General features: G+C 40.8%; 1 protein-coding gene across 2 annotated transcripts in view; it reads left to right on the top strand.

Annotated features, from left to right (window-relative positions):
• The first annotated feature begins 11287 nt into the window (after nucleotides 1–11287).
• Nucleotides 11288–19584, top strand: part of tmeff2a (transmembrane protein with EGF-like and two follistatin-like domains 2a) — a 104845-nt gene continuing 96548 nt past the window's right edge. For both annotated transcript variants that reach the window (XM_046053842.1, XM_046053841.1), the window contains exon 1: nucleotides 11288–12013. In XM_046053842.1, coding sequence (XP_045909798.1) covers nucleotides 11824–12013 — 190 coding nt within the window. In that variant the 5' untranslated portion in view covers nucleotides 11288–11823. The remainder of the gene's footprint in view (nucleotides 12014–19584) is intronic.

Raw genomic sequence — 19584 nt, 5'->3', positions numbered from 1 at the left:
GCCATGTGGGTGAAATGGCATTCGATTATTGGAAAGGGTGGCTATTTCATGTCATTGTTGGGGGGACAGAACAAACAAAATAACGTCCCTGAGGGTCTGAAAAAGGTAGGCAGCTCTTACCTGTTTGTGTACCAAATACATTGATAGACAGTGATGGACAATAGTGATTATATTTAATTGTTTCAATCACAATTATTGCTAGGGACAATTCAGTGGTTTCTGGATATGAGTAGGGACCCTACTAAATTCTACGCCCTTGATGATTGGTCAGTCAGTGGGCAAAAAAACAAACCCATCCATCCATTCATCCATCCATCGTCAACCACTTATCGTGCGTAAAGGGTCGTGGGGAGCTGGAGCCAATCAAAGCTGACATCGGGTGAAAGGCGGGGTACACCCTGGACAGGTCGCCAGTCAAACGCATCCAAATACTTTTAAATTTAACTTTTATTTGTCCCCCGTAGGGCAGTTGGTTTTTCAGCAAGACATAGATACAGGGCAGACATAGATACAAGACTATAAAATACATAAAATACTGAATGTTGCAGACTCCTGGTGAACAACAGTGGAATAAAGACATAAAGTGCTAAAGTACTTGCAGGAATAAAGTGCTAAATTTTGGGACGTCCGTTACACAATCAACATGACAACAATAAATAAATACAACATCAAGGTCGGCAGCATCGTGACACATTGTCACAACCATTGTCATCCTCGTCGTCGTCTCAAGAACAACACCGTCACTTTTGTATTATTTACTTACTTACTAAAGTACTTTGATGTATTGTTGATGCAGTTTTAAACTTTCACATCTGTTGGCATTGGCATCACTTTTCAGACCCAGAGGTTCCCATTTGAATATTATCAGCAGACGCTCAGCAGACGGGTTACATAATGTCTTAAGACATAATGCCAATGCCAGATGCTCACAACACAGCATCCCAATATTTTATTTAAAAAAAACAAAACCTTTTACAGTGTATCAGCATTTACCCTCAGTTTAATTACATCTGAATGAATTTTACACTTGAGTGGATTTTGACTGCGGGAACAGTTACTGTACATGCACTAGGCTAATGAATCTTCCATTACAAATAACACATTTCCAGTTACATGACACATCATGTCTCACCAGTCATCGAAGACAGGTGCTCGCTCTGTGTCTCTCTCTCTCTCTCTCTCTCTCTCTCTCTCTCTCTCTCTCTCTCTCTCAATTCAATTCAATTCAGTTCAATTCAAATTTGCTTATTGGCATGAAAGTCAAACAACAATATTGCCAAAGCTTGAAAGATAATACATAAGAACAATTAATTTCATACAGTTCTTTAAATAAATAAAATAAAATAAAATGAAACAGTAAAAGTGTGTGTGTGTGTTTAAATAAAATAAATAAAAATTAAATTAAGTGTGTGAAAATAATGCTGTAAAGTAAAAATGCTTTCAAAAATGGACATGTTAATAGACTCATCAATTAACAAAATGCAAAATGAGTGAACTGAAGAAAAAGCTCAATCAAATCAATATTTGGTGTGACCACCCTTTTCCTTCAACGCAGCATCAATTCTTTTAGGTAGGTATGTAGGCATAACTTCAAGTGTAATATTAAACATTTCTACCAAAGCAGGTGCTAATCACCAATTTAAAATCTAGTTAAAACACATTCATTCATTAACTGAAACAGAAACAGCTGTGTGGGAGGAAGACAACTGGATGAGGAACAGCCAAACTCAGCGAACACTGACTGTCAAAAGTCGTACACTATAGAAAGACTGAGCAAAGCAACAAAACAGCATACAGATAGCAGGGAGACCCAGTGAGGAGGGTGGGTAAGGCATGTTTATCCGTCCCTCACCATTTACTCCACAGAGCACTGCTGGGGATGGATTCAGGAAAGTGGGAAGATTTTCACAGGAAAGTGAAAAGATTTGGGTGCAGTACATCACAAGAGACACATCATATGTCAACTGCCCACAGGAAAGTGGCAAATAAAAAATAATATATATAGAATTCCCTTCGCTGTATGGACCTGTGCAGCTCTGTGGGTAGTTACTAATACTGCCAGGAATAGTGGCTTTACTCCCACTGGTGCCATCCATACTAAAAATGTAAAGGATCATCTTTCAGTGTGGTGCTTTAGGTGTAAGTATCCACCAAGTGGTATAGCTTGACTGTAACTACTGCGCAGCAGCTGCCTTTCTCCTCTACCGCAGGCTATTACCCTCAGGCTAACTCTGTTAGTTCCCATGAGTGGGAAAGGGGAAAAAGCTACTTCCTAATTCATTCCTTCAAGCATCCATCCGACTGAAAGCACACTGGGATATTTATGATGGTTATTTCATGGACTGAATGGCTTTGTGTCAAGGATGGATGCTCTCTTTTCTGTTTTTATTCATGTACAGAGCATAGTTACTCGTGAAAAATAATATATATTTCGTATGCTGAAGTTCTGTACTTTTTCTGCTTGAAGGAACAACATAGATTAAATTCTATGGCATGTTATTTTTTAGTAGTCATGCTTCCAATATACAGAGCTGTTAGTATTGGGACAAAATGTTTCGATTGTTTCCTGAGACTAGTTATTTCCTTCTTCAAATAGCTTGTGTAAATTATTCCTGCATCATCATCAATGCCCTCAGAGTATTCTCAAATTAGACAATCATAATTTAATTTACTTTACTTGCCATCTTTCATTTTTATTTATTTGTAGTCATGTTTCAGGCCACCTGGTCAATGGAAGTCCAATATTCACTCTCCGTTAGTTCTGTTTTTGGTCTCTACCAATACCTGATGGAAAAACAGAAAAGTAGCGGTCCAGACAGCTAAACAATGAGCTGATACTCTATAAAGCTCTGTAAAGCCGAGGGGAGCCGCAGATTCAGGTGAAATATCCTCTGTAGGTGCATCACTACCAGCAACCCCTTTCACATTGTCACACAACAAACCCTGTCTGCTACAGATTATGTTTATACATTACGTTATGTTTTGGCACTTCTGCACTTGGTTAAGGTTGTGGTCTTGCTTGTGGTCTTGCCCATAGTTTGAATAAGTGACTTGAACCACGAAACCCAACGTGCTTAATTTATTAACATTTAACCAAAACCACAGACTTTCCCTAACCTGAAAGATTGAGTTGTAGTCAAGACTGCCCAAACCGAGACCAAGTCAAGACCAAGACTTTTAGTGGCTGAAACCAAGTTGAGACCAAGACCGAGGGAGGGTGAGACTGAATCAAAACCAAGACCAGTTACCCACATTAAATGACACACAATAAAATGTGGAACGACGAACGTCACGAACGTCGAGTCCGAGACGAGACCAAGACCATCAAAAAGTGGTCTTAAGACTGGTCTTGAGACCAAGAAACACACATAGATACACACACTTATTGTATGCTGGCATGTACAGAATAGTTTATTTCAATTCCAGTAATAATAATACTGTAATAACGGTAATAATTGCTGTTGTTGGTGGACAAATACCAATTTTTCCAAATGTGCTGTGTTATTGTCATCCGGCAAGTCTTTTGGATGAACAACTCGACGATGAAAGATATTGTGGCCAGAGAGGGCCTGTAGAAAAAGAATGACTGAGGAGGTCGAAGGCAAATGACAATAAACGTGATGATTATGATGAGTAATGATGCTTGAGGTGATGACGATGATGATGATGAAAATGATGACAATGTCTGGAACAGAAGGTCTGCACATGGAAGCCGAATCTCTTCTCAAGAACTTGGAGTTAATCATAGTTTCAGAATACCACAGCTACACAATCAGTGAAACTCACACATGAGAGAGAGTGACGACTGTAATCAGTATGTGCTGAAACAAAAGCTGATTTGACAAAGGCTTGGCTTGCACACATACACAAGAAGCTGCTTCCAAGAGCCCAGAATTATGTTGTGAAAATGCATCTTTGCAATCACCATAACATGCTGACACACTAATATACCATACGCCTCTACATGCACTCTAACCTTTCAACTTTTGGCATGGGTAATGTACACCAGCAAATTTTTCCCATGACATTGTCAGCCCCTTGATTTACAAAAGAAATGGATGATTTATTAATACATTAGAGTAATTATGAGGTAAAAATCAATCATCAGATATCTGATACAGGGTTGAGTGTTATTCCAGAATGCTCTCTCAGGATTCGGTGTACATTTCACCAAGTCAGAAATGTAATTAGCCTTTAGCCTGGGGCTAGGCTGCGTTTAGGCCGACCTCCTCCTCACAACGCCTGCATGGGCGTCACTGATACCAGACCAGGTATTCAGTCAGACTAATGCAGAGATAAATGAGTCACAGAAAGAAGAGGAAATTACTGTTTAGCTGCAGTGCAAAGTGTATTCTGTTGCAGTCGGGTTAAAGTTTGAGCCACTTGTAAATTCTGCAAACCATCACTCACCAGTCTTCTTGGATGAATCAAAAGGAAACTCAGCTATAACAAATCTGTTCTGTGCTGACCTTTACACACATCTAGTTTTGTTACTGGCGTTGTGAGGGATAGCAGAGAGCAACTGTCTGGCCCTTAAGTTAAAGCTAATACAAAGCCAAGATGGTAGTTCATTTCACACTCTGCAAAACCATGTGCGTTTTGAACAAAGATTGATCAAAGTTTTGAACAAAGATTGACTCAAGCATGGCTGGCATCACTCTGTAATGAGCCACCTACATGGACCAGACCAAATTCTCTTGACGACTTCATTTAAAGTGAAGATGATTTTACACTCCTGGCCTTTCTTGGTCAGAAAGCTCAAACCATGCATGTCTTGGACAGGTATGCACAAAACCAAATCCTAACCGTGTGTAAAATAAGGAGAGGGGTCCAACTGCAGACCTCCACTGTCAGGCCACCTCCTCTGTCAGGCCGGTCAGTTTTTTACATCCCCACAGGACGTAACGTGATGCATTCTCAGTTGTTTCGCTACTCTACACATCGCGACAGTGGTAGGTGACTGGTTAGCATTATCCAAAATATTGAGTAAAGTCAGAATGCATTGCTCTTGGTATATGTTTGCCGTCAATAGCCACCGCTGTCAATATTGTACATCTAAATCACACAAATTACAGAATGTTACACGTGTGTATATTTGTCGTTCTACATAGGTAACGTTAGGCTACCCCAACAGTGGCTAGCGTTAGCTCCTGAAGTAGCAGGATTAGCTTTTTTTCCCATTTGGATAACGTAAGCTACTCATAGACTGTATGTAGCTACAGTGTGTTCATTTTTTGTAAAGCATTTTGCAAGAGCATAGGTTTGCATTTGTCTTAACATGTTGACGACGCTCAGGTTAGTTATTTGTTTAAAAGAAGATAAAATGATATCGTTTAGACCGTTCTGTGTAGCTTTTCGTTAAAAAGTGTGCAAAGACTTTGCTGGCTGTACAAATTGATCTTAGTTGAATTGAAGTTTATGTACTACGACAGTGTTTTGTACTCTTTCCTGGAGAAAGTTTCCCCCTGTCCTGCATGATTTAATCTCTCCCTGCTTCAACATAGCTGATTGAAGCAGCTTCAGGATTCATAACGAGTTGATAGTTTGAATCTGCTGTTTTGGAGCAGTGACATATTTAAAACACACGGTTATTTAAACAGTTATCACCTAATGAAGATACTACTCCTCACCACAACCACCGTTGGCATATCCTACTTTGCGTGATTTAGATGTACAAATATTGATAGTAGTAAATATTTTGATGGAACATGCCAAGACCCATGCATTCAGACTTTTAAAAAATGTTGTGGATCATGCAAATCAGTCACTGCTGCCAGCTTCTTTTCTAACTGTGTAATCTGTGTTTATACAGTGAATAAAGTAAAAGTATTATTACAGTAGGCTATTGTCTCCATCAATTTTTAAAAAGTGGATATTTACAAAATTATTGATACAGGTATACATGTTGTATTGCATGTGTGTTCATTTTTATGGATTGTACAGTTAGATAGTCCAGCAGGGTTCTAGTTACGGTGTAAATAAGATAAACACAAACACGTTTTCCAAACGAACTATGCTGCGCACCGCATGAATGTCATTATGACATTTTGTAGTTTTTGCATCTATTTCCTGTCCTGACAAATTTTTGTTATATTTCAAGCTCTGTATAAGTCACATTCCCATAAACCCAAGTAATGTAATATGAGAAAACCCCAATTCCTTTAGTGTCCTGCTTGAAAAAATACTGTGCCGGGCTACAGACAGTATTGGCCAACTGCCAAGGTGAATCTCTACTCCCAGAAGTGGCAAGACCAGACACACCAAATGTTCTGTTGTTGCCTGCAGGGACAAGAATGAGGGCCAGGACAAATCAGGATTTGCTACAAATTTACTCATCAAGGCAGGACTGATCACTTTCCTATTTCTGATAACAATGACATTTTAGTAAAAGCAACAAAGCTATTCACCACTAAAGATGTGCTTTGCTGCTACAGTTTTTCAGAAAAAGAGACAACTGTCTGCAAACCTAGGAAGATGGATGGTTTAGCTTCTAGCAAGTGGGATACCACTAACCTTGAGCCAGGATGAAACATTGTGTGTGACAAATCATTGATAGGTCAACCATCAACTGGCCTAAAAATCACTTAGAATTACTCTAGTCAATACGCAACCCAATGCTGATGGGGCAAAACTACTGTGTTAGCCAGAGGCAAACTCCATGGCTGCCACCAGTGTTGTTATTAACCCATTTGTCATCGTTTTAGCTAGGTTGGTACATGTCTCTCTTGAATTAGTAATGCTATTTTAACAAAGCAAACCTGAAACTGGCTTTGTTTGGTCAGCAGCAAGTTGCACCAGTTATCACAAGGGCCAGGCTCATGCTAAAAGAATTCTCATGAATATTATTATAGCAGCCTAGCAAGGCTTAGACAAGGGTATATCCCAAGTCTCTTAATGGCATCCACGTTGCCCTCACTTGCGTCTTTGAACATAGGAAATGATTATATATGAACCCTTATCAAAACCGATGCTCAGGAATTATGAGCCTCACATGTGACTGAATGGAATGGATGATAAATTAAGTGTTTATTGCTAACAGACAGACTCTCAGACTCTCTGACTGTAACAGTATGCATAATAAAAGTTAATAGGGGAAATAAAAGATCATGAAAAGAAAAATCTTCCTAATGAATGACAAAAGTTGTTTGTGGTTCTTTTGTTGGTGGACGAAACGAAAGAAACAATTTAACTACGTATAGCCTACTTAACCATGGCAGAAGCACAAAAATCAAGGACAACTGAACAAATTAACTAATTCTGAACAAGTCAGCAAAATCAGACAGGTAAAACGCTCTTATTCTAAAATGCTCCATGTGGATATGCAACGTTAGCCTGCAGAGCGGAGCGGAACGGGCGCACAGAGACCTGTTCACAAAATGACAAATTAACAACACATTAACAACATAGGGCAGGTAAACGCTCCGCTGCTGAAACACTTCAGTTACCTGTGTCGGTTCAGCTGGCGCCATTATCCCACATTTTCCTCTAGTGTTGTTTGTTGCACACCCTGTGCCCACTCTGATTGGTGAGTAGCACCGTAACAGGAGGTGTATGCTTGTGATTGGCGAGCAGGTCTGTCACACATGACAACGGAATAAATCTGTAACTGCATGACTGTATAAAACGTGTCAGATGCGCTGTATAATTAACCTACATTTTAATTGCCGTCTTCACGATTAGCTAATCGTGTTCTTTCAAATCGCAGTTTCGATTGGAAAATGATTGATCGTTCAGCCCTATAATAAGGGATGGGATGTACCCAAAGTCACCCTTGCTGCCCTTGTTCCACTGGAAATCTACAGTACTGCGACAAAATAAAAACCCAGAGTGGCCTAGAAAACCATTATGAAAAATATAGCTTTAAAACTATTGATCGGACATCTTGGATGATATCTTATTATTTAGGGTGTAATGACTGTTTATTCATTAAGATGTTATGTTTGTGAAGCTTCCTCTGAGCCTGGAAAAGTGTGCTTTTGTGTGTGACATCACTTCAGTGATGCCTGTGGTAGAAGCCAGCGGGACCAGATGCTGTCACAGTGGTCCAAATCTTTTGAGTCACACTGGAGACTCTTCAAAGATTCCTCTTGGCTTTTTGACTCACCCCTACAGCCTAGGCTGGTATCTAAGCGCTAAACTGGCACGTTGTTTACATCCTCTGCCAGTAAAATAAAACCCTATAAAACAAACCCACGCCTACCTTAAGTCAGCCTTTCATTTTATAAATCACATTATGGTGGTGACTGGCCACTGCACATACACAAGCAAAACAGCTGCCAGCGCTTTTGGTGAGCAAGGATAGACTGGGAATAAAATACGCCCCTGGATCTTTGCAGACCAGCCAACGACCACAGCCATGACCTTGTGTTAAATAAACTGTATTGAAAGCAGCTGAGTTATGACCATGTGCTAAACAGTCTGATCATGACCCATGGCCATGTGATAGCTTTTTCCACCCCCAACTACTCAAGGGCCACTCAACTGTGCTAGTCTTGCAGTGTCACAGCCCCCAGTTGTTGAGATTTTTTTTCTTTCATTTGCAATGTGTTGCATCAGCCAAAATGGCTGAAACTGCCCGCCACGAAAGCTGCTACAAACTGGCCAGTTTGGCCCTGCTGGTGAGTGCTCAAAAACAGAATGCTGGCAAATGGCTTTTTTTCCGTTCTGCCAAGACTTAGGAGGACTCAAAGTGAAAGTAAGTTTAGCAACTGTGTTACAGGTGTCACTGATGTAAGCAAGGACTAAAGCTTCCTCTCCACAGCTGTGCTACTGAAAAAAAGCAAACACTTCATATGAAGGACTCTATTGCCTGCAGAGAAATTGTTTAACCACCTTCTCAAATGCCATTACACTAAAACTGTCATATTTTACTTCTTTTTCTCTTATTGTACTCCCATTTCACACACCAGATTATACACAAGGTTGCCTGGAAAGCAGAGAATGTACAGTATGCCAAAATGCTTCAGTGGACAAATGAAGACTGCTGGAAGCAAAGAGAAAAGCCTTGCTTTGAATTCCAAATTAGCACCAGTACAATGGGAGCCAGTTACCCCACCACTATTCTGCTAGTTAGCCTTGTTTTCTTCTTCCTTGTCACACTTGTAGGCTCACACTATACATATTCAGTCAACTTCTGTTGCTGCCAAATTAACCAACAAAGATTACATGTCTTTGCATTGTAATCATTTTAAATGTCATATTCATTTGGTAGGTGCTTTTGTCAAAAGAAAATTACATTTTTGCCCCACATACGTGCAAAATGGGAGCAATTTGGGATTCAGTGTCTTGCTCAAGGACTCTTCAGTGAGTGGACAGGAGAAGTTGGTGATTAAACCACCAACTCTTTGATTAACGGCCAGCCTGTTCCAACATCTGGGCCACAGCTAACCAATCATTAAATTTATATTTGTATCTTCAAAAAAAAACTCTTAGCACAGTTTTAACACAGCAACTTTAATGTTGCAGCTGGTGAAGGTGTGGAGGAGATTGTGAGTTTCCACCAGGGGATAAATCAAGTCTTAAGCTGATAATACACAGAGCAACTTTCAGAGCAATCGTGCAGGGCAACATTGCTGTCAGTGGTAGTGAGTCAAGATTACTACTGTAATCCCCTTCCCCCCCTTCCCCTACCACTCCGCCACCCGCACCGCACCGCCGCTATCCGTTCAAAACTTAGTCAGACTTGCCACTAGCAAGATTGCCCATATTGCCCAACATTGCTCAAAAAGTCGCCACATATATATATATATATATATATATATATATATATATATATATATATATATAGAATAAGAAGGTACAGAGAATTAGCTCTACACTTTGCAGTTCCTCTCAGCTTTATGGAGCATTTTTCAACTGTTTGTTTTATGATGACTTTTTATGCTTGCTAATGAGTTTGCAATTAGAACCTAAAAGGTGATAATAAATCTGTCTTGTTTTCCGCGGCCCCCAAGTGGCCAAAAAGTCAGTTAACAATGCAACATTAGCATATATCTTGTGTTTCTAGTCAGTGGCTCGCTCTACTTTAATCTCTGTTTTTGTTTCCACCAACACCTGAAAAAAATACATGTGTTTTGCTGCTAGATGCTTGACTGTATTCAGCTGCCGTTCTGTCACTGTGTCTGTTTCCTGTTTGTTGCTGGGCAGGAAGAGTACAGTGGGTTTTTACAGGAAATGGCTGCCTGCGGGAGTTGAAGAGACTCCTCATAAGCTCACTCACACTAAAGTAGGCCTAAAAATGTAAGACCAAAACAATGAACTTAAAGGAGTCTTCTGTAGAACTGCAGGGCTGGGTGATAATTCAGTGCCTTTCATATGACTATATGCTTTGTTAGATTCTTAGACAATATCAGAAGTAAGGATACATATAACCAAAGTGTCACATGATGTTTTACCACATTTATGGCTATCCTAATGTGCAAATAAACTACTGTACTGCCATGAAAATAGCATGGATGAGTGAAGATATTGATCTTTAATTATGTGAAAAGCAATAAAAGGTTTATTTGTTTACAGGCAACTGCAGCTTTGCTTCCTTAATATCATGAGGTCAACCATCTGACAGGCCTTAACAGCAACCCTTTTATTTCCTCTATTTAAGAGCTTTTTCATGCATATGGCTGCTAATTTCCTTGGTTCAAAAAGGGTGAGTGTACGCAGCCTGATGTTGGACTTGACCTCTGTTGCGCAGAGGCTTTCTAGGGCTTTCTTGGCCAAACATGCCAATTACTAGCTGCATCCCGCCCCGCCTGACAGCAGTAACATATGTCCAAAAGTATATTAGTAATATTGAGGTCTTTTTGCATTGCCTGGAGGCAGAGACCCAGGAATATCGTCAGTGTCGTTTCAAAGCGGAGCAATTATCCAAGGCCAGGCTGAACGAATCGATTCCTGGAGACTTTTTAAATGCTCCACGGCCAATTATAAAGACAGTGCATCCTCCTCTGTACTGCCTATCCGTGGTGTGAGCATGCATCGCCAACTGAACCCTGCACTATGGACCTGGAGCACTCTGTCTTTCTTTTCTTTTCATTTTTTAAAATCTTTCTCATTTTGTCTTCCTCTCCTTTGCCTATTCCACCAGTAAGATATTCCAATCATTACGGAGGAGAAACCCCCCCCCCCCCCCCCCCCCCCCCCTCCCTCTTCGGATCATACTCCACGTGATTATAACCAAGGTGGGAACCAGCTGCTGGTGAGAGAGCGAGAGAGAGAGAGAGAGAGAGAGAGAGAGAGAGGCCAAACACCAACTCGCTGTGACTCTGAACACACCGCACATACAAAGTAAACGGGAGGACCGCGCCGCTCGTGCAGGAGAGCTGCTCGTTTCACCCGTGGATACTATCACGCAGCTGCCGTCGTCTCCAAACCCTGTCCGTGGGATACTCTGGCTACATCCTCTCAGTTTTACAGTTTCCATTTGTATCACCCCCTTTTTACCTCTTAACCATCTTTCCTCCCCCCTTTCATCTTTGAGCATCCTCCTCTTCTCGCAAGTCTTCTTGCCCGCCTGGCTAACTTTTCCACCCGACTCCATCTCGCACAACCTCCTCCATCGCTCTCCAACCCTCGGCAGTCACCCCCACCCCCTCCCTCCGCCGCCGCCACCACCACCCCAGTCCTCCTCTTATTGCAGCAGCCTCCACTGGATCGGGCGGAACCCATTTGGTCAGTCTACACGGGGCACTGCTACATGGGGCGCACGGTCTCGCTCGGAAAATGGTCTGCTGTCGGTCTCTAGGCGCCCCGTTGAACCTGCCGGGATTGGAGTTGTCGGTGCGCGTCTCTTTCCCACCTCGCCTGTGCTGCCGGGGCCAGTGAGATATGGGTCTCTCTGTGGCGGCGCAGGCACCGCTCGAGGAGTCCCGACGGCTGCGCCAGTGGAGCGGGACGGCGGGAGGCTGGCTCAGGATCACCCTCGTCTCGTTCCTCGCCACTTTACCTGTGGAGCAGCTGCGCGCCTTCCCCTCCTCCCTCAGCGACTGCCAGACGCCGACCGGCTGGAACTGCTCCGGTGAGAGTCATGTTAAAGAGGGCACAGTTGCATCCCGCTTTTTGTGTTTTTATCTAGATGTGCGCCCATCGCCCAAGTTAAGCACACACGACCAGTAAACCACTAGGACTGAGCATCATTAGAGGACCGATTCAAAGTTTAGAAGAGCTCTTATAACAGACGCCTCATTCTTGTTATTGTGGGTTTGTGTGTTTATCCAGCAAGCATGCCGGGGTTTGGTGTTGGTGCTGTGGAGCACGGGCTGCGGGTGGTGAACACCGCAAAGCCCTGTGATGAGAGGATGCAGAGTTTGAGATTGCTTGATGTGCATTTAGCCTGGTTGAGTCTGGGAGCACGGCAGCGAGGCATCCGCCGCCGATCATGTCTGAATAATCACTTGGCAGGCAAGGGGTCGATGATTTCGATTCGCGTGACAAAGTGAAAACAGCAACAGAAAGGGTCATTTTAAGGAGAAATGTATCAGAGAATGATTGGGAAGATTTTCAGCAGAATAACGCGATGTGCGCCACAATAACAGTGCCAACGCTGTTTAGTTTTAGGCTACAGATACGCGCATTAAGTCGTGTAACTTGAACATTAAAGGTTCTGGTCAACTCCTGGGTGTGCTGCTCAGTTTCAGCATTGGCTTTAATCAGCCAAATTCTGGAATAGGCTAAATCTCGCCGAAAATGATGAATCTAGTTTTATTGGCTTATTTTTGGCATTCTAGTCGTTTCATCAAGTGTTACTTTAAATAGCAGTGTAGTCGTTTATTTTATAGGCCACCGAGCTGTAAACTTGCTTTTCCCCCTCTTCGGTGCCCAAAGCGATGAAAGGAGCGAACCGGGCTGCAGAGCAGAGAGCCTCGCCTCCCTTTGTAAATCAGCCGACTGAGCCGCCATATATTTCCCCTGTCGCCTGTCCAAGACTGAACCCTTAAAATAGCTCCAAGCCGATTCCACACACTCGCGGGCAATAGCAGTATTGATATTATGGCTCATAACAGCCACGCGTCAATATTGACTCATGACTGCTGTTTGCAACCTAAAACTGAGCACCAGTAGGCTATACTTTGATGACATGTTAATATAAAGAGTGGGGAAACAAGTCCACGATACATTACAAGCATCAGAGAGATTTTATGTAGTGACAGGTAGTTGGCAGTAGATTCCTGTATGATACATTTACAGTTGCAACCAACAGGGACCTCCTTTGGATATCAAGATTTTTAAAATGAATTTGATTATAACAGTAGGCTAATTAAGAAGCTTAGTTAAAACACAAACAAGACCATTGTCTATAATATTAGGTTGTTGTCATTACTTTAAGCATCTTTTGTATTTACATTCTTTAAAAATGATCTTTCATGGGATTTCAGTCATAGTCTACTTTTTTTAAAGACACCATTTCAGTCTTTAGAATTTGGAGCAAATGTCAATAGTAGTGATGAATGACCTCAGCTGTTTTAATATGTTAATTTGCCTGATTCACCCTGGTGCGGTATCGGATAGACTGTCTCAGTACCATATGCATTGCATTGTGCTGGAGGATCATTTTGTGCTGCTGTTGGTGGTGGTGAGGATTTGCTGGTAATGACAGATAATGGTACACATCCTGTCCAAATACACACTTGCCTACCACCCCGCTTCCTGACAGACTCTCATATGCATTTCGATGAAGGCTTTTATCCAACATGCCTTGAGAAGGCTTAAGTGCATATACTCAGAACAATGCACACACACACACACACACACACACAACAGTACACACACCACGTCAATTAGAATTAATAAAACAGAACAAGCGACACATGGTGCATCGTGAAAAAAGATAAACCCCTTTCAATAATAATAATAAAACACAGTAATGGCACACGACTTAATTATCCACTCCTTTCAGTATATCATGCACTTTAACAGCAACACTAATGTGTGACAGTTTTCAGTCCAGGAAGAAGAAGGCAGGCTTAAAAACAGTTCGGAGAAGATTTCAGTGTCACTTCAGTGCTAAGGCACAGATAATTATGGGCAGTAGTGTCATGAAAATGGGAATGCGGGACCAGTTTAAGCACTGCTGCCTTTGAACGAGTACTGAATGAGATTCTGTTCCACGGAATAAAATAGTGGGGGGGGGGGGAATGTCGGTTTCACAAAGATTGTCATTCTGTTTGGTTTGCATCTGTGGAAGGCTATGAACAACTGCCATTGAAGGATTCACTGAGGCAGAACACAGAATCCCAAAATGATCTTGACACTAAGTTAATCTTTGTTATATTGTGAGTGCAGCAATACACTCGGTCTCGGGATGCCTTTGGTGAACCCAGCGTGTCACTGGGATAAATGTAATGTGTAAAGCTGCACCAGGCAGGATTTGTGAAAGCACTTAATGTATGAGTCATATATCAGTGAAACTACAACAGAAAAGAGCATTTGTTCCCACTTCTTTACTCGATCTATCTTTTTCAAATTAGCCAAATACATGGGTGCTATGTTTGGATATGGGAACCTGTGATCTACACATAGGAAGTGCCAAAGTAATGTGAGCTAAGTGATGACTGAACTGTGAATTCTCTGAGTTGTTTTCATCAGATCACCAGACACCATATTGCGGGATTGATAATTAATTATTTTTCATGTTCAAATAAAACCTTAGGTAATGAGTAAAGGAGTGAGAGGCTCTTTGGTAACTATGTGACCACATCTGCGGTGTGTTATGGGGGCATTCATAGTGAATTAAAATGCATTCATAATGCTTTATGACTGCAATCATAAACATAAATAATGCTTTCTGATGCACTATTTCAAGTCATAGTCATAAAACATTATGTGACTTATAATTAATTGTAAGTGTGTTATGGGTGTTCTTGCCCAGTTATAAACACCAGGTTGACTGATCTAAATAATATCTGAAATAATGCATGCTCCGTGATGTTTCATTGTTGGTGGTAGTAAAGTGTAATGACTTTTCATGCATTTAGTGATTAGTATGTATGACGCCAAAATTCAGAGAATTACTTTAGGAATGTAACCTTAAGGAATAAAACCTCCATGATATATTCAAAGTAAGAAAACGTCAAAAGACATGTCTTTATTTTCACTATGGGATGGAAGCAATGAGTCGTGGTGTTCTAACAAGCCGTCGACAATGCGGTATGCAGTCACTGTAATAGTTAGACCCATTACAACCCCCCTTCAAACACACACACACACACGCACACCAACACACACACATTGATTTTAAAAATGTGAGTGTCTATTATTGTGATTTGGAACAGAGCATGGAGACCTGGAGATGCACTGTAGCCGCCCTGTGGTTCATTGGGTTTTGAAATAATTCAGCAATATCAAAGACACTCACGAGTATTAAATTTCCTCATATCATGAATGATGCGGCCAAGAATGCAATTTATATGAGATCTTCCAAGTCAGTACTCCCACTCAGTAACCCTCGAACGTTATTTCAAAAGCTTTGTAGTCCGATTTCATATGTGACCCCGAACATCACATCAACTAAAACAAGTTTGTTGCTCTCTCTGAATTCTGTGTGCAGGATCTCCAAAATGTATCTCGTGGCAGACAGCAGGATGATCATGTCCATAGAGCTCTGTAAGCTCTTCAGTCATCAGTCACAATGCACGATCCCCTTCTAACATGGCGCAGTATGATAGGAAGAAGCTGGTCCTTGAAACGCTTTCTGGCGATCTTGAGAATGGGTCTCCTGGGTATCTGGTATACTTCCAGTCTCCATGCTGGCTCCCACGGTTGTACTGTCAAACAGTACTTAGCTTTGTAAATGACATTTCCTTTGGTATTCAAAATATTCAAGTGTAACTTCATAGTACACAGCTATGATAAATTCTCAGTTCTGTCTGGCCAAGGTACACATTGTGAGGTCTATTATTATTTTTGTTTAAAAAACAACTACAACATGAGTACAGACAATGTAAAACATTAGTCAACCTCTAGTTTATAGCTAGTCAAGAGCATGCGTAAGAACTTATAATTCATTTAGCCACATAATGTTTTATGAATATTTATATAGTAATAACAAATGCATTATAATTCACTATGAATGTCCCCCATGACACACTATAGATGTGGTCTTCACAGAAAGAGCCCTCTGTCACATCAGACATTTTGACATGTCACAGGAAGAAAAGCACATGTGTAAATAATACAATTAATGATGGCTGAATTCCATTTAGCTGCTTCTGTCTCTGGTGACAGAATGCAGGCTTTAGTTGATAAATGTGCTGATGTTGGAAACAATGCTGAGCGATAGACAAATGAACCAAAACAGTGAGCTGAAAGATGCTAAAACACATACAGCTGAGGGGAACTGCAGAGCAGGCTGATAATTCTCTCACTACGAGCAAAGCCATTCACTAACTCGTAATAACTTGATCCATTTTAATATGAAGCTATTGAACAGTGCAGCTTTGAGGTTTTTTTAATCAAATAGCCAGATCCTAATAAATAAGCAATGTGGTGGTTGAGATCTCGTTAGGATGGTAATTTACCTACATGGGAAAGCTGGTGCTTCATTAATTAAGTTTCTACACGTGCAAATGAACGTGGAAAGCCAACTTTTCTCTAACAAATTGGAGAGGTTTTTATATTCATCCAGCGCAGTTGACTGTGTATTCAACATTTTGTGTAATTATCACAGGCAAACCATTGGTGGCATTCTGCCTGTAATATTTGGCTTGCATCACTTAAGATAAATGAGCGAAGTCTGTGTTATCTTTAATAGGTGCACTTTCAGACTTTGGCCAAAAATTCACTCATGTCTTTTTGCCATTTTATTCATCCGCATTAAAAACAAGTTGAAGCCAAAATGTTAATATTCGTGTCTCCCTAAGTACCACTTTCAGTCAGTTCAGTTCAGTTTTACAAGAATTAAAGTAGTTTTTCACCTGTGATTGCGGTAGTCTCTGAACATCTACTCACAATTTATTTACCCCATGATATACATAACATATCCTGTGGGAGAATGCCTGTGCAGGGGCCACAATGCTATTGTTAACTCTGAAAGGCCATGTGAAGCTTTGATAGTTGTAGTGACAGGAATCCGTGCAGAATATGCAAAGCCCCCTGTAAATACCATCAAGTGGAGTGAATTACCGGTAGTCTGGAGAGAATTGCCCATCTGCTTCCAAGATTTGTCAACACGCAGGTCAAAAGTACTCCTCTTGCATGCAGGTCCACACCTCTGAAAGAAAACAGCATTTGAGTACAGGGAATTATAGAACAAGGCAGTGGTAGGCAGGTCTAATCAAAAAGGGATCAAAAGTTACTAATTGGCAACTGGCTGCATTTAGGGAGTTTTTAATAGATGTTTGACTGAAAATGATTTATTTTCCCGTGTGGAAAAACACCTTTAAAGACTTGCTGTAATTACAATATGTTCTGATAACGATTAGAGCGCTTTTAATGCTTACAGTTATTGGGCCTTTTAATAACCTAACATAATGAGGGCTGAACAATAACCCTCTCCGTGACAAACATTTGAAAACCTGTTGCAAAGTTATAGAAAGAGGTCAAGAAAGGATGTCTCACCAATGTGGTTGTTCAACCTTCATTATTAATTCAGCCTACTTAATTATTGATCAGGACAATGCTTAAACCGGGGGGGGGGGGACTCCTCGGTCTTCTTAGTGTTGTGAAATTCCAGGTAGGTAGGAGGAGATGCATTTGGCTGACAAGCTCTCTCTTTTAGACAAGTAAGTGCTTCGCTTGCCATCTTAATCGTTAGCATACAAACATTACCTTTTCAATATTTGATGTTTGCCAGCTTGTTTTCGTTAATTATTCAGCTCACTGTAATCTCCTCCTGGAACGGCAGGCCAGGAGCAGGAAGTGTAAGTTTTCCAGGCCTCTGACACAGTGCAACTTGGGCTGCACACACAGCCTGTATCAACCAGGACCAATTAACATTTTGTGGAAGAGAGAGTAGTAGAGAGACTTCATTCTAAACAGTGTGCTTAAAGTAAAGCTGGGGTAGGCAATGTCCAGCTGAAAAATGTGGACCGAATGACATGACTGGACATGCTTATTACAGCCCTGCTTGTGTCAGAGCATGTGACTTATTGATTGCTGTCAGTATGTAAAGAGAACTTCAACACATAAAATAAAAATATGCTTCTGAAACAAATTGCCTACAACAGCTTGAGCAGGAGTAAAACAAACACACACACACAAAAAACAATAAGTAACACTCGTGATAAAATCATGAAGATGCACAGTTACGGCTCAAATTGTCAGGAATATCATATTAGATGCAATTGATGCCGCGGAATTCTTTATCGAATGTGCTCAGTGTTGCACGAAAATGTTTGCTCCTTCCAAGATGGAAATTGCTTTTTGTAATGTTGATGATGTTTGAACTAAGAGTCTGTTCCATTTCTAGAGTCTACTAAATGTTAAAAAAAATACTGAAGAGCTACTTTTAGGTAGAATTACAGATTTTATTTTTACTTTAGGTTTTATGGAAATTATTTATGGAATTATTTGAAAAGTGAATGTATGATTTTATAATTTTTACAAAACATTCACTCGCAAGGGCCACACTATCAACATATAAATGATTTATTGATGAAACAAAAGCATTGTGTGTGAGGCTTTGATTTGTTACTGCGTTGTGGGCAAGCTTCAGTGGGAATATGAGTGTGAGACGGGTTATTTATGGAAATGCTGGGAGTGACATGATTGAGGTGTAGTCCTGCTCCTGAAAATCTGCTGAAAAGCTCCATTAAAGCATAATCTTTTGATAGTTTTAGGTTCATGGCAAATTTTTGTGTTGGTTCACGCTGCACGAATCCCAGCCTATGAGGACAGGGAGTCCATAGGTTTCCTAACATTAAAAGAGACGGTGCTAGCTTTTGTGCCCAGTGCTACATCTGAAACATCTCATTTATCTCTCTTTCACTCTGTCTCTTACTTTTTCTCTCTCTTTCTTTCCCTTGCAGTACACACCATAAAAGCAATGTGGAGTTTTGTCTGGGCGAGACACAAGTTACTGTACCTACTGTCCTCCTACTAGAAGTTCTTATAAGACTGTGGTCTGTCACATGTGTCTGAATTCAGTGTACAAACTAGCATTCAAGAATCAGAAGGAGCTTAATGTCAAGTAGTGTTTTACACATACGAGGAATTTGCTTTGGTGATAAGATGCTACACGCAGGCAAACATATAGTCGACATAAATAAATCTAGAAATATATAAATATGGAATAAACATTGCACTAATAAAAAGAATAGAGAAAAATAATACAACTATTTGCAGAGACAACGTGGCAGATATTTACATGTGCATTATTCCGGGTTTGTGCGGAAAACTACCTTACAAATATGCTAGTGTATGTTTAAATATACAGATTATAGAGAAAATCGAGTTACTACATTACCTTCTCACATCTTAATGGACTAGGGACGCCAACCCAAAAGTTGCTCTTTAAGCCCCTGCTTCTGAATCAGGGTTTAGTATTTACTAGTTTTGAGCATCCTGCAGTATTTTGCATCATATGACTTATCAAGACTTCTTTGATATTCAGTACTTCCAAAACTTTACTTGCACCCACATACTGGTTGATTT

This window comes from Micropterus dolomieu, linkage group LG07, assembly GCF_021292245.1.
Source record: "Micropterus dolomieu isolate WLL.071019.BEF.003 ecotype Adirondacks linkage group LG07, ASM2129224v1, whole genome shotgun sequence".
NCBI classification, from domain to species: domain Eukaryota; kingdom Metazoa; phylum Chordata; class Actinopteri; order Centrarchiformes; family Centrarchidae; genus Micropterus; species Micropterus dolomieu.
Note: the sequence above shows the minus strand (reverse complement) of the source record. Positions and strands in the feature narration are given on the sequence as shown.